This window comes from Lagopus leucura, unplaced genomic scaffold, assembly GCF_019238085.1.
Source record: "Lagopus leucura isolate 7727_CA_CO unplaced genomic scaffold, USGS_WTPT01 Super-Scaffold_100056, whole genome shotgun sequence".
NCBI lineage: Eukaryota > Metazoa > Chordata > Aves > Galliformes > Phasianidae > Lagopus > Lagopus leucura.
In genome coordinates, this window is record NW_024962302.1 from 1,181,816 (window position 1) to 1,195,696 (window position 13,881).

General features: G+C 47.9%; 1 protein-coding gene across 19 annotated transcripts in view; it reads right to left on the reverse strand.

The window, feature by feature from the left end:
- ZMAT4 (zinc finger matrin-type 4) overlaps nucleotides 1-13,881 on the reverse strand; it is a 95,004-nt gene that overhangs the window by 34,343 nt on the left and 46,780 nt on the right. For 11 of the 19 annotated variants that reach the window (XR_006181482.1, XR_006181481.1, XR_006181489.1 and 8 more), the window contains exons 6-7: nucleotides 13,664-13,760; nucleotides 5,763-9,312 (exon numbers count right to left, since the gene is read on the reverse strand). Coding sequence is in view for 2 of the 19 variants with exons in the window: in XM_042886243.1 (XP_042742177.1) it covers nucleotides 9,297-9,312; nucleotides 13,664-13,760 (113 nt within the window). In the remaining 17 variants the exon portion in view is untranslated. Of the gene's footprint in view, nucleotides 1-296; nucleotides 9,313-13,663; nucleotides 13,761-13,881 lie in introns of those variants that run through there. The other 8 variants (XM_042886243.1, XM_042886242.1, XR_006181497.1 and 5 more) reach the window with 7 other exon arrangements.

A 13,881-nucleotide genomic window follows, 5' to 3' on the forward strand; every position in this document is an offset into this window, starting at 1 on the left:
ACAGGGTGACCCAGTCTGTGGCAATCCAGGGTTGCTCCAACCATCAACCCATCACCACCATACCTACTAAACCACATCACTCAGTACCACCAAGAAAGTTGAGCAAACATTGCTGAGAAATTCCCAACTGGAAACAAAACAGCTCAAGCACAAGGTGCTCATGGACATGAGAACAACAAGAAATCCAGCAGAAGCAAATCCCACAAATCCTGAGCATCAGTGCCCTGCATTCCCACAGCACTCCATCCCTTAAGGAAATCCATCTCCCCCAAAAGAGAAAAACCAATCATCCAGTCTGAATTTCAAATCGTTTATTTTTAACATTCCTTTTGAAATACATCTCTGATTGTGCTTGCTTCGGAAATGGGACGGACACAGAGATGCTGTTCTCAGAACAGAAGTAGCCAGGCTGGGCGCTGCCCCACACAAACAACAGGCTGTGCAAAACCCCCACAGGCAGATCTGCCAAGGGCCAGTTCCAATTTGTCCCTTCCAAAACAACAAATGCATTTTAAATACTGGGAAATCGGGTGATGGCTGTAGCAGGATTCCAACATCCCAGATTTGAAACGATACACAAAGTTTGTAACAGCTGATCTCACAGGTGCTTACTGCTAGATTTTCCTCCTAACTCTCTAATTTGTTGCCATAATTATGTTAAACTGAAGCAGAATTTTTTTTTCCCCTGCCTGAATCTTGCTTGAAGCTTTTTGTGTCTGTTTCAGAACCAGAGAAGCCCTTTGGGGTCTCTCTGCCCAAAAGCTTACCCATGTCCTAACTGCATTGGATGCTCTGATAAAACAAAAATAAAAGCTGTGCATTTTGCTATACATTTTATTTTTCACTCTAAACCTTAATTTGCCTGTGCTCTTAGATCACCACCACCACAACTAACACTGATTTAGAGCTGATGATGAAGGTGAAAGCCAGCAGGAACTCCCACAGTCCCTGTTCCCATTATCACAAAGCCTGCAGGCAGAACCCCACATCCCAACAGCCCCACAGCCCACACTCCCTATGTCTGAGACCCCACAGAAATGCTCAGCACTTCCCAGCTGTGCTCCTGCTGATTTTGCCTTCTTGCTTTCAGGCACTCACTGTTAAGCGGCCACCAATGCAATGCTGAGGATAACATTCAAAATAAAGATGACTTTTAGCAAAATGTTGCTTTCTAGTGGTAAAGAAGGGCCTGACTGCTTGTCTTGTGGAAATGATTGAATAGCTTGCTGGAGCTTTCTGCTCACATCAGTGCAGCTGGGCTGTATTGGATGCTTTGCTGATTTATATTGCCCTGCTCATCAGCTGTGCCTCATTGCCCCTGAGTAAATTCACTAAGAAAGAGCACGTCATCAGCTGGCTCTTCAGCTCTGTTTTATAAGGATTAATCCCAGTGGTGATTTTGGTCTCCCCAGAAGTTGCTTTGCTTCAGCTCTTGCGTATTTATCCTTCATTTCCATTTGACTTTTCCTCCTGGAATAACATCCCGTGATCACCACCTCCAACTCATCAGTGCTAAAAAACCTTATTTCATTTCATGGTCTTGTTCTGTACAATGCATCCCAAAGTTGGGGCATCACCAGCACAAATGCACTCCTTCAGGCTGTGTGGGACTGCACTCTACGTGCCAATGTACCCCCCCCAAAGCCACTGCCCCATAGCAATTCATTGCTTTTAGTTGCACCCCACAGTGTCCCTGCAGGAACACAACAACACAACAACAAGTGTGTGTCTGCTTCAGGCTCCCTTTGGGACCCAGACGTGATTTGGCAGAAAATTGGAGCTTCCCTCTGCCTGATTCAAAGACAGAAATGAACCTGAGCAACTGGGGCACGGAGTGGGTGGAGGATGGGGGCTGCTTTTATCAGCGCTGCCATTTTACTGAGGTTCATTTGAATGCATCTCTGCATTCATGAACTAAAAGCGTGCTTTGGAAGTGACTCATAGCAGGGCAGGGGGAGGCAGTGGTGGTACAGAGACTCAGCTAGGCTTGGGCCAGACCTTGCCAAAGGTGCACACTGCTGAAACCTACAAGAGTGATAGAAGGCATAGATGTGAGCTATCTGCCCTGAGGACAGACTGAGGGATGAGAGCCCCATGGCACCGACCAAGCAGGAGCCCAGGAGCCCTTTCTCAGCAGAATCCAAGCACCCAGCAGTACAAACACCTCCATGCTTCTGCTCTGCAGGGATGAACACAGAGCACCTCCTTGCAGTGTCCATCTGAGGGCCCCCTCGTCCCCAGCAGGGCACCATCAGTTCTCCTGGCTCAAGCTGAGCCTCTTGTTCATTATTTAACACCGTGCATCTGCTGCATTCCACATTTCCCAACGACGATAATAACGCCCTCATTAAGAGAGCTATAATGGAATTGAGGCCATTCTCCTGTTCAGACCAGCACCAGCCTCATTAAAAGCGTGCACAAGTGGGATATCACGGACAGTGCTATTTTGAAGCCACTTTTTACTATTTTCCCCTTTTGGATGGAAGTGCTGCTCTGATCTATTTCTGAACGCAGCTGTCTCCAGGCCTTTGAAACCCCCCTCCATCCTCACAGTGCTGAGCTCGCTTCAATTTGGCCACTGCAGCCTCCTGCAAAGAGCCCTGGGACCACCACAGTGGGGTCTGTCCTGCTCTGTCCTGGCTGCAGGGCTCAGCATCCATCCTGCACAGAGCAGAAACTGCACAGGGTGAAGCCCTCGTGTGACCCTGACCAGAGCAGCAGCTGCTGGGATGCACACACACTAATTAGGGAGGCTGCTGCTTAGCGTGGGGAGATGGACTGTGGCTCCCATGCCCACATCTTGGATGCTACTGAAGGTTGAGGGCCAACACATCTGATAGAAAACAAATTAAGGTCATCCTGGTTATTCATTGCCGTGGGCTGACAAGGTGCAAAGCAGCCTTTTTGTATTTTCATGATACCATTATTGCTATTATTGCAGCTATAGCAATGCAGCAAAGGGCAAGCTGCCAAACTGCCACATACTTTGATTCAAGCAATTGATTAAAACATGAACTTGTAAGAGGCTTTATGCTTTGGAGAGCAAGAAAAATCACAGAGTATGGTCCTACCTAAATGCCTAAAGGGCTGTTGAACACATTGTGGGTCTACCTGATGAAATAAAGTAATTCTCCAAGAATTCAGTGTGTACTCACAAAGAATCAGCGTCGTCAAACACTGAATTTGAACTCAATCAGTTATTTACATTGACTGCGATAACAACTATGATTATATAAATGGATTGGAGCTCTGGAGTGAAACATCCATCCCACGCCTCTGCTTGCTTTCATTACTCCATCCACCTTCTCTGCAGCGAACACTGACGGGGATTTCTCCCACCTTGCAGCACTTTTGTCCACCCAGCAGTGGATGCCTGCAGGATTCAGACCGATTTCAGAGCAGCAGCTGCATTTCTTTTCTCGTGGAGCTGCTGCGATTGAAAACCCCTCATTTCTGCACTGCCTCCCATCTAGCACGGAGGTTCTTCTTCCAAAATATTGTCACACGGTGTTTGCAGAGCCCTGTGAGCAGTGCCTGTTCTGCTCTGCAGCTGTGTGCCTGATGCTGCCATTCTGCACAGCACAGAGGATGCTCACGGGGCTCTCTATGAGTTCTGCTCCTTGCAGGAGGGCAGAGATCCGCTCCCAGAAGCCAGTGGGATCCTACACCCCGTGCTGGGAGCTCCTCAGCAAGAACAGCTTTGTTGGCAGAGGGGGACGGATGGAAAACAGAGCTCTGTTCTCCCTCCAAAATGCCTTTTGCTGACTGCGTGCTTTGATCCCGGATTAGGAGAGCATGTTGGAAACGAAGTGATGCTAAAAGCGGGCCGGGCTGAACGCTGCTGCTCAGTCCCAGCAGCACACAGCAAGCTCCTCGGCACCCAGCCCATGCTGGCCCAAAACATTTGCTTTTCCTCCACCTGCCAGGGAGCTCCAACGGCAATTAGAAGGCTCAGGCTGCTGGGGATGCACTTTTTCCTCTGGATTTTTTTTTTCTTCTGCTTCCAGTTTCCTTCATTTTTCTTCCAAATTTCTCTCTTTTAACTCTTGGCTTTTTGCCCTCGGGCCATTTTCCTGCTGAGCCAAGTGGGAAGGAAGGCAAAGAGCAAAACCAAGATGCAGAAACTCACCTCCCAAAACGCCAGAGCCCTGGCAATGTCAGCGCTATCTGACACAGCAGGGAGGAGCTGAGGAAGGGGACAGGGAAAGCAGAAAGAAATCAAGCTTTTGCCCCTTTGCAAGTCAAAAATGTCCAGTAGTAGAAATGTGATATTTAGGCTGGCTTGGAGCTGTCACAACAGCCAAAAATCCTTTTAAATCATGCTTGTTCACAGGGGGGAAAAAAAAAAGCAGAAAAAAGAACACATCCCTCTGAGGATATTAAGGAAAACGAAAGGCAGGGATAAATAGAGAATGGTAGATGGTAAAACATGTGCAATTGCACCTCTTGTACAATAGACGTGGTTTCTTTCTCTGCTCAGCTTGAAGGCTGAGCATGACAGCCGCCTCATTAACAGCACTATACAATAACATCTCCTTGCTATTAATATGCAAATTGAAACGCACACACTGATTAAAAACATAATAGACAAAGGCTGGTGTCAGAGATGTGCGAGGCACACCACGAGGCTCGATTAGTGAGCAGCAGACCACGGAGGGGCTGCTGCTTAAACTTGCCAGCCCTGGGATGGCAAACCTCAACTGATGGTCAAGGAGCTGTTAGCATCAGCACAGCAACACCTGCAGGCAAGGATCTGCAAATGGAGCCCTCTGATGTGCAGGACGTGGCTCTGTCTGGAGAGCCCTGCAGCTTGGAAGAGCATGTGGCAAAGAGAAACATTGCTGGGACAGCAGGAATACCTCCATCATCCCCATTCTGACACTGGAAATAGACTAAAAAAGGTCTCCTGAAGTCTTGGGTGCAGTAACGTAAGTGGGGAACGCATTGGGATGTTAATGCCTGTTTGCTTTTTCTTTCGTTAGGTCACAAATATTTAACAACCAAATTGGGTTCTCTCTGCCTCTCACTGCAGCAAACAGAGATTCCAAACTGCTCTCATGATGGGAGAGGACCAGGAGCTCAGAAGGACTCAAACAACCACGGTGAGCACCTGGCACAGCCTGGAGGAGGGATTTCACTCATAGAACTCAAAGAGAGTGGAAAAAGGTCAGGGCTTGCTAATGAGGCTGATGCAAGAGGAACTTAACAAGGCAAGCACCATTTACACACGGGGAGCATTCTTCTCCCATGATTAATTTCTTCCTACCAAGCGGTGTGCCTCAGGGCAGAGTCACTGTACAGACTGTTGCCATAGAGCTTTATTGCCTTAACACGGGAAGCCAGTTAAGAAAACATACATTATTTGTGCTGTCATGTGTCTGAGCATAGAACAGCACAGGAAGGCAGCCTGTGGCCCTCTGAGACAGCTTCACATCACAGCCTGAGGAACGGTATTGGGGTGTGCTACAGAACTTGAGCGGAACACATCTACAGGATCGCAGCTCTGGTGTTAGAATCACACCTCCAGCCACCAGCAGCGCCCTGTTAACACTGCTCTGCAGGAATGTGTGTGTGTGATGCAGCCAGACTGATGGCTATTACCTTTCCTGACACTTTGACATGGAATTTTGAGCTGCAAAAACGTTTGAGCGGAGCAAAATCACCTCCTGTAATGTTCGGCTGTGCTGCACAAAAAATGCAGCCTGCGTAGCTTTGACAAAGAAATTATAAGCAAAAGTCCTCACCCCTCAATTTAAACTAACCTTGAGGGATGCAAGGGTTTCACTGCTTCCATTGCCAAAGGTCCCAGATGTAACTGCACAGCCTTTAAGCTTGGGATGCTGTACCCATCTCAACATCAGAGCAAAGCGCATGGTCTGGAGGCAGTTCTGCAGGGATCTCTGACTTCCCACCAGGAGATTTGTCTTTTTATGTCTTGCTTTGAAGGCCTAGTGAACTTCAGAAAAGGAAAAGATTAGAAGGATTTAGGGACCAAAGCCTGCGGCCATGCAGGCAGGCAACACATCTAGAGAGGGCCATCCTGGCTGCTCAGCCCAGCACGCTGCAGCAGGAGCAGAGCTGTCTGCACACCTGCCCGGGAAAAGAAATTATGTTTGTGCTGTGATTAATTTGCTGCCATTAGTTCATTGTGATTACCTGAGCACACACGTTAGGAACTTCTCCTTTCTCTTGGCAGCATCACCTCTGCAGCACCCTGAGCACAAAGTGGAAGGAGGAGGAGGGCAGGGGGGAAGGAGCTCAGAGAATTCCCCACCTGCCTGCATGGTGTGCTGTATTCCTGTACCACGTTCCCCCTGTCAAGAGGCAGTTTGCTTTTTCAGAAACACTGCCTTACATTATCACCCAGACCACGATAAATGAAAGAGCCCCATAGCTATGGAACCCAAGGAGACGCTTATTCATCTGCAAACAGCCCATTCTCCTGCACACATGAAAGGCATTGATGCAAGAGCACAAATTAATCATGTAGAGCTTCTTTAGCACGTCTACTGACCCCAGAGAGTAAACAATTCCATGCTGCAGCACATCCCAACCTTTCCCTCTGCACAGCTGAAGGCAGAAGTACAGCAGCAGTCAGGGAAGAGGTGACAGCACCAAAGGTCACGCTGTAAGGCTGCACTCCTATCCTCCTCAGCAATGCAGTCATTTTCCTCCACCATCTGAATTTTGCTTCTGTGCCCCCTTACCTGAGGATTGGGCTCTTTGCCCCATTTTCTTTGCAATCTCTATGATCAAACACGACCATATTCATATTTATTCCATCAGCCGCGAGGATGAACAATGGTTTGTCCTGTTTGGTCGAGCAATTAGCCCAGCTATTGTACAGATGTAGCCTGTCCCTTTGATTAAATGCCAAATGAAAATAAAGTGCTGATCATTGCCCATTATTTACCAATAGATTTCATATGACAAAAACAAACGAGCAAAACCAAAAACACAGACACAGGAAACCCACAATGCAAAACCACAGAGGTCTCATTTCTTCTTCTTCAACTGGTGGGGGTCTATTGAGTTCCATTGCTGGCAGGCAAAATAAACACAGCCTTCTGCAGAGCAACGTGTGTTATTGATCAGCCTCCTGATTTAGGAGAATTATTTCTCTTCTCTCCCAAAGATCTGCAAAGAGTCCTTTAGAAATACATCTGGGGAGCTCGGGCTTTTAATTGCTTTCTCAAGGTAACATAATCATTTTCAACAACAAAAGAGGGTTTGCTTTCATCAAACAGGTAAGCGAGGTAGTGAGGGATTTCAGAGTCCCAGGTGAGATAGTAATTAAAACCGGTGGCACAGCACTGCCAGAAGGGAGGAGAGCTGAGCAGCTTTGCAGTGCCCATCGGGTGCAGCAGCACAGCCCTGCAGCAAACATCCCAGAGTGGGAGAGGCACAAAGAGCAGAGCTGCCAGCAGCAGTGACACTGTTTGCTGTTCCTCCACAAGCAGGCACTGCCCACAGCATCCTCTGCTACCGAGCTCGCTGACTTACCAGCAACCACACGGCAGACATACAGTGACAGCAGTGATGCTATGAACACATCAAATGACATTTGCACCACAGCTGCAGCTTTCCAGGTGATGTGCCCAACTGCCCCTCATCTGAAAGACAGCTCTGCTCAACACTGAAATGCAGAGCAGCATGTCCTTCCTTTGCTTTGATTTACCAGTGTGCACAGAAGCAGGTGGAGGATGTGGATTAACCACCAATGGACAGTTTGTTCACCAGGCAGAGAATTCACAAACCTGTGGGTGAAACTCAGTTTCCCAACGCAGAGCCAACAAGCAGAGAGGGGCACCGGCTCACTTTGAGATGCTGCATTTCTGGTAAATGAACTGATGGAGCTGTAGGCATCACCATTCTCTTTCAAAGACAGCAGGCAGCCTCTGGTTGAGCGTGCTCAAAGAGGAAATGTCAGAGCCTGTTATTTCGGAGATGCAGAAGCAGGGAAATGGGCAGTCTCAGAAGGATTGTGCTACTACAGATATACAAACCAACCAGATTGCTCTGGAAGAGGTGGTGCTTAATCTCTACCAACATTCTCAAGGCAGGTTCGCTGCATGCAAAGTGCACTAAAGGAGCTGGTAGAACAGGGGGCACAGCAGGGGTTGCTCTGCATTGCTTGTAGGACATACTTGCAAATTTGATCTTGGTTATCTCAGTTCTCCGCGTTGCAGCAGGCTAGGCAAGAAATCTGCTCCCTCTCTGCTGACTGCAGCAGAGAGCCTAACACCAAACCCCCTCATTTCCAGTGGGTAGGTACTCACATCTCAGCTCACCCCAACACCGGTGAGGAGTTCACACCTCGCAGATGAGCTGCAGATGAGGACCCAGCTGGGATCCGCACAGCACTCCTCCTGGACATCTGAAGCCGTTGCACTGTTTTCTTTCCAATCCTCTGTGGCTTTTTCCTCCCTGTTAGCAAGGTCCCACTCCCCACCATGGGGCCTTGGCTGTGCAGCCCCTCTGACAGGTCCAGGAGGTTTTCTGGAGCAGCTGGCACTGGGAAATGTCCCCACAGGGCTCCTGCATCCATGTCCTGCAAGCAGCCTCCACGGCAGCCTCCCTGCCTGGCACCCACCGCCCTGCTGCAGAACGAGGGGTGTCGAGCATCGCTGTGCATCCAAAGTCAGCAGGGCAGACAGCTCCCATCCACCCAGCAGCAGTCCTAAGGGCAGGGAAAGGATCCTATGCTTTCACTTCAGCTTTCTCCTCTCAGTGAACCGTTTGTTTCTCTGAAGACGAAGAGGAAAGGAAAAACATTCATCCGTTATTCAATCCCTGCGGTTCACTGTTGGCTGTCAAGGTGTCGGCAACAAAACCATGCTGGAGAAGGTGAAGGAAGCGTGTTTATTTCTGGTTGGAGGCTGATTACATCACTACCGTGGATTAATGCAATAGAATATTTTTATACTCTCGGAAGAAATCTAAGAATAAATATGAAAAAAGTAAAATAGTTCCTTTCTTCTGTCTGTGGCGATGAGTGATGAGTAAGCGCCGTATTTACAGGATAGTTATCATTCTCTAAACTCTGTGCTGAATAAATATTATCTTGAAAGGGTAAAAAAAAATCCATTGAAATATTTTTTAACTCACCACAAAATTAAAAAAAAAAAAATTAATAATAATAATAATAATAATAACAATAAGATCCGTGTATCTGTCCAAAGCGAGGGTTAATTACGTGTCAGTCATCCACTGCATGGGGTCAGTGTCCAGGATAGCAGCCTTCCTCCCTGCAGGTGAGGCCTCAGTGCTTTTCCTCGCTCCAATCCCATGCACTGCTACTGATTCTTCAGGCTGCAACACAGAAATGGAGCAGGGTCACACTCAGCCCTGGCATTCCTGGTTGGGATGCAGGGCCCTGCTGGGTTTCCCTTGGCTGAGTTTTGAATGGGAGCAATGAGAATGGTTTGGTTGGTAAAAAAAAATAAATATATATATATGTATATAGGAAACTTTAAGCATAGAGATGGGCTTTGTGAAAGGGAAAAGGGTGCTTTGCTTGGATCCTCAGTTTAAATGGATGAGATCAGCATCACCTGCAAAGCCACCAGGAGACAGCTTTGGCCAATGAGGGGCTCCTCGTTGGTTGATATCAGACTGATAGATCAGAAATCAGCTGTTTATGCTTGGCATTAAAATAATTAATCTGCACACCCGGCACCACAAAACCAAGTCTATGGCCTTCAAATTATGATCAAAACAGCAGATATCAGAGATACCTTTATTTCCCCTTACTTTAAAGGGAAGGGAGAGACAATTTAATCCTGTAATGAAAGTATTACTTGCTGCTCTTCATAGGCAGCGTAATTATTCAGCTGATCTCTGGAACCACTGAAATAATGACAAATTAGAATGCCTTTCACTTCCATCTACCTTTTAGAACTATTCATCTTCTGGAGTTATTATCACTCCAAAGGCTTCTTTATATTTTAGGCAGTGGCCGCCATACATCACAGAAAATGTTTCTGCTGCCAATAAAAGTTGCCATCAGCCACAACAGGCAGCAAATATTTGTTTATGCTTTCTGAAATAGACTCAAAAAGATACGGGAATGCAATCTGGTGAAGAGTGACATTTGTCCAGGCACGATATTTACAATATTTTGATTAGCTGCAATGGCTGAACAGCCAAGCAGCTTATGTTAATAAATGCCCCCATTCCAATTAGACATCTGTGTTCTGAATCAGGATCAAAAAAAAGGAAAGGAGCCTTCGGTGGCACGAAGCCTGCAGTCATTGCTCCTGAGCTGCCCATCTATCTTTTGGGCTTTGCAGGAAGGGCTGCGAGGGAACAGTTTACATCAAACCACAGAGAATGAAGAATTCTGTTGCTTTCGGCCCATTCCAAGGCCAGCACGTGGTTTTCTCCCAACGTTTTGGATGTGACACGACCTCGTTCTGCAGCTCCTCACAACCCCATCTTTCGGTTGCCACCAATCCCTATAGAAACAGAGTGCTGGCTGCAGCTGAGCTGAGCATTGCTGGGTTTGGGGAAAGGAGGAAGGGAGAAGGGCAGATTACAAAAAAAAAAAAGCCAAAAAAAAAAACCCCACATCTATTTCTGGAAAGTAAGTCAAACAATGACTCAATCACCATTGCACAGTTCATAAATCCCTAATTAAAGGTTTGGAGCTCCTCCCTGCTGCAGATGTTCCAGAGTCCAGCTGCAGTGCCTGAGCAGCATGCCCAAGCATGGCAGCACCCAGCGGACTGCAGCTCCCAGCAGCGCAGGGCAGACGATTCTGTGATGATTCTGTGATGTTGGCAGAATGGGGAGCTTGAAAGAAACGTTCTCCACCCGGCTGGAGAGGCAGATCCCTCACTTTGGTCAGAGGTATTTTTAAAAGATGCCTTTTTGCTTCATTTTCAAAACTTAAAGCATCTGCATCCTGGAGAAAAAGTGGACACGAATACTCGTTACCTTGCTCTGTAAATTCACTGAGCAGAGGGATAAGGACAAGTTCAACACCAGCTGCCTCCTCCTATGTTTTTATTCAACACCACAACATCAGCAGAGGCATTTCCAGCTACTTTTCCACCAGCACTGCATGGAGATGCACAGGAAGGGCTGAGCCCCACATCCCACAGAGCACCACCTGAAAGCTGCTGTGTGTTGGGTTATTTAAAGCAGCTCCAGCAATGGCCTGGATGCACGGTGCCCTCTGGAGAGCTCTGGAGCTATAATCACTATCTGCTCCTCATCTCAGTCCTCATAAACATTCCTCTCTGCCAAAGCAGCTTTTCAGAGAACTCATCTCCCTGGTACATTATGGGTGCTCCCAGCTTCCAGCCTGCAATCACCATTCTGCCTGTCCCAAGCTAAACCTCTTCCTTTACAACTCCTTTTTTACGATATTAAGTATGACAAGCTACATAAAATGTTTTGTTGCCTTGGCAACTGCAATGCATTAGCTTCAGTGTGGGTTATGAGGAAGAGGACAGCCTTGATGCTAACCCACAGTAATGAGAACGGCACAAACCAGTGGGCAAAATGCTGGGCCAGGCATTGAGGGGAAGGGACCCCACCACTCACAGCACCCTGCTTCCCTGTGCCCAGATAGAGGACAACGAAGCTACAGAAATGCCTTTAAACTTAAAATGCCTTTAAAGAGAGCAAAATCTGGCTATGCATTAATTACAGGGGTGGGAAGAGCTTTTGTTTTGCATGAACCCAAGCTGCCGAGCCATTGTCTCCCCTTCTTCTGCACTTCCCTACAGTTGTGCAGTGCTTGGATCCTGAGGCTGAAAGATGATTGTGTAAGAATGAACAATGGGCAGAGGAAAGGGAATAATCAGAGCAATTTCCCATAGAAATCGGATGGACGAATGTCTCTCATTGGCATTCTGTTATTACATTTGTACCACGCTTCCTTACAAATCCATCGCTTTGTTTTCCTTTGTCCTGAGTGCCCACGAAAATCTCTGGGGACGAGATCATTAGCAACGAGTGATAAGCAACTAAATTTGGAATGACAGATAAGAATATTAATTTGTAAAAGGAGGAGGTCCTTGGAAGAACAGTGGAAGCCCTGCAGCCTTGCAGCTACTCCTGTGCTCCTCCTGCCCCAACTTTTGCTGCCAGCCAAAGACAACAACCCAGTGCTCTGCTGCAAACACACTCCATAAGGCTCCAAATTCAGCCAAGGGAAAAGGATGAAGCAAAGTGCCTTTGAAGTTTCTGTCAGTTGCAAAGAAGCTTTTGGAAAAGCAACAGATGAGAAAGGAATCCTCTTTCTGCAGGAATCATGTAAGGGCTGGAGATGGGACTCTGCTAACTGCAGGACATTGGGCAACAAAGCAGGAGGTGTGGGCACTGAATAGAGAACGCCAGGCACTCACTCACTCCATGCTGAATAAAAGGAGTGCATCTTTTCTGCACATCGCTATTTCCCGTCCATGAGGCTGCTTTGATTTGAAACAAACTCCTTTTTCCTTTGCAATAACAACAGCAGCAATGACAGCGATAATAACACAAACACTGAAAGCCTGGCAGGGGAAGGATAAATTACAGCTCCGCGCCTCAGCAGCACATTGCAGCTGCTCCCACCTCGTGTTTCCACCAGGACGAGCTGTCAGCTCTGCTCTCCAGCAATGGCACTGACACTGATCCATCAGCACTGTCCCTGTGTGTAGCCCAGAGCTGCATTGCACACACCAAGGAGCAGGGAGATGGGGTGGGGGCTGCCTGGGGCTCCCCATTCCCTGCACAGCCACCCCGGGCATCCCATAGCTGCATCCCATATCCCACCCCCCCGTGGCACGGAGCAGGAGGTTCATCACCACTTCCTCCCACTAATGAAGATATAAATCCAGGAAGGGTAATATTTGTATTAAACAGGACAGAGCTAAAGTAAATAGCAAAGAGAATCTTGGAAGGTCTAAGATCAGCGAGGGGAGGTCTGCACTTGTCTCCTTTTGCTTAAGCCACCAAAAGACATGCTTAAGACACCAAAAGCCACCCTTAAAGCTGCTTCAGGTACTTCAGTAACGAATGACATCTTTATGTCCTTCCTCTAATCTGGGCGGCCCTTGGTCCTCCAGCCTGAAACAGTTCCCAAAGCTCACATGTAAGTGTATTAAGAGAGATTAGTTCATTAATCTACTCCTCTTTACCGTGTCTCTTTACCACTTCATTTTAATAACTTGCCCTAATTGACAGAGCAGATTCCCTCCTAAACTCAGGAACTTGGGCAGGACATTTGCTGTAAATCACAGCACATTCTCAATTGGAAACACCTGATCCTATCCACCCCCAGTGCCTCTGCTGGGGCTCAGCACACCAAAGGTGCTCCCAGCACAATGTGACCACATGTACCCACAGCACCCCAACACACACACAGAGCATCATCAGCCCTCAGCAAGAAGCACAAAGCATTGCTTCCTATAGTCAGAGAGAGCAGTGAGGTGCTGGAACAGCTGCCCAGAGAGGCTGTGATGCCCCGTCCATCTCTGGAGGTGTTGGAGGCCAGGTTGGATGGGGCAGCCTGGGCTGGTACTGAATGTGAAGGTTGGTGGCCCTGTGTGTGGCAGGGGGAGATTTATGATCCTTGAGGTCCCTTCCAACCCTGGGCGTTCTGTGATTCTGTGCTTCATCACCCCAGCAGGCACAGATGGGCAGAGGACCCCCGGAACACGGTGGTACCCACTTGGTCTGATGCTTGGAGCCCTTCAGGTGCGCGTGGTACTGCTCTATGGAGTTCAGTGTGACGTTGCAGATGTTGCACGTGTAGCTGCGCTTCAGGCCTGCAAAGAGAAGCCAGGTTTGTTAGCTGTGTACCTGCTGAGCCTTGTTGGTGCAGGCTGAGGGCTGTGCATGGAGAAAAAGCAGCTCTGTGCTGTAGGAAACGGCCTCTGCCTGTGCCAC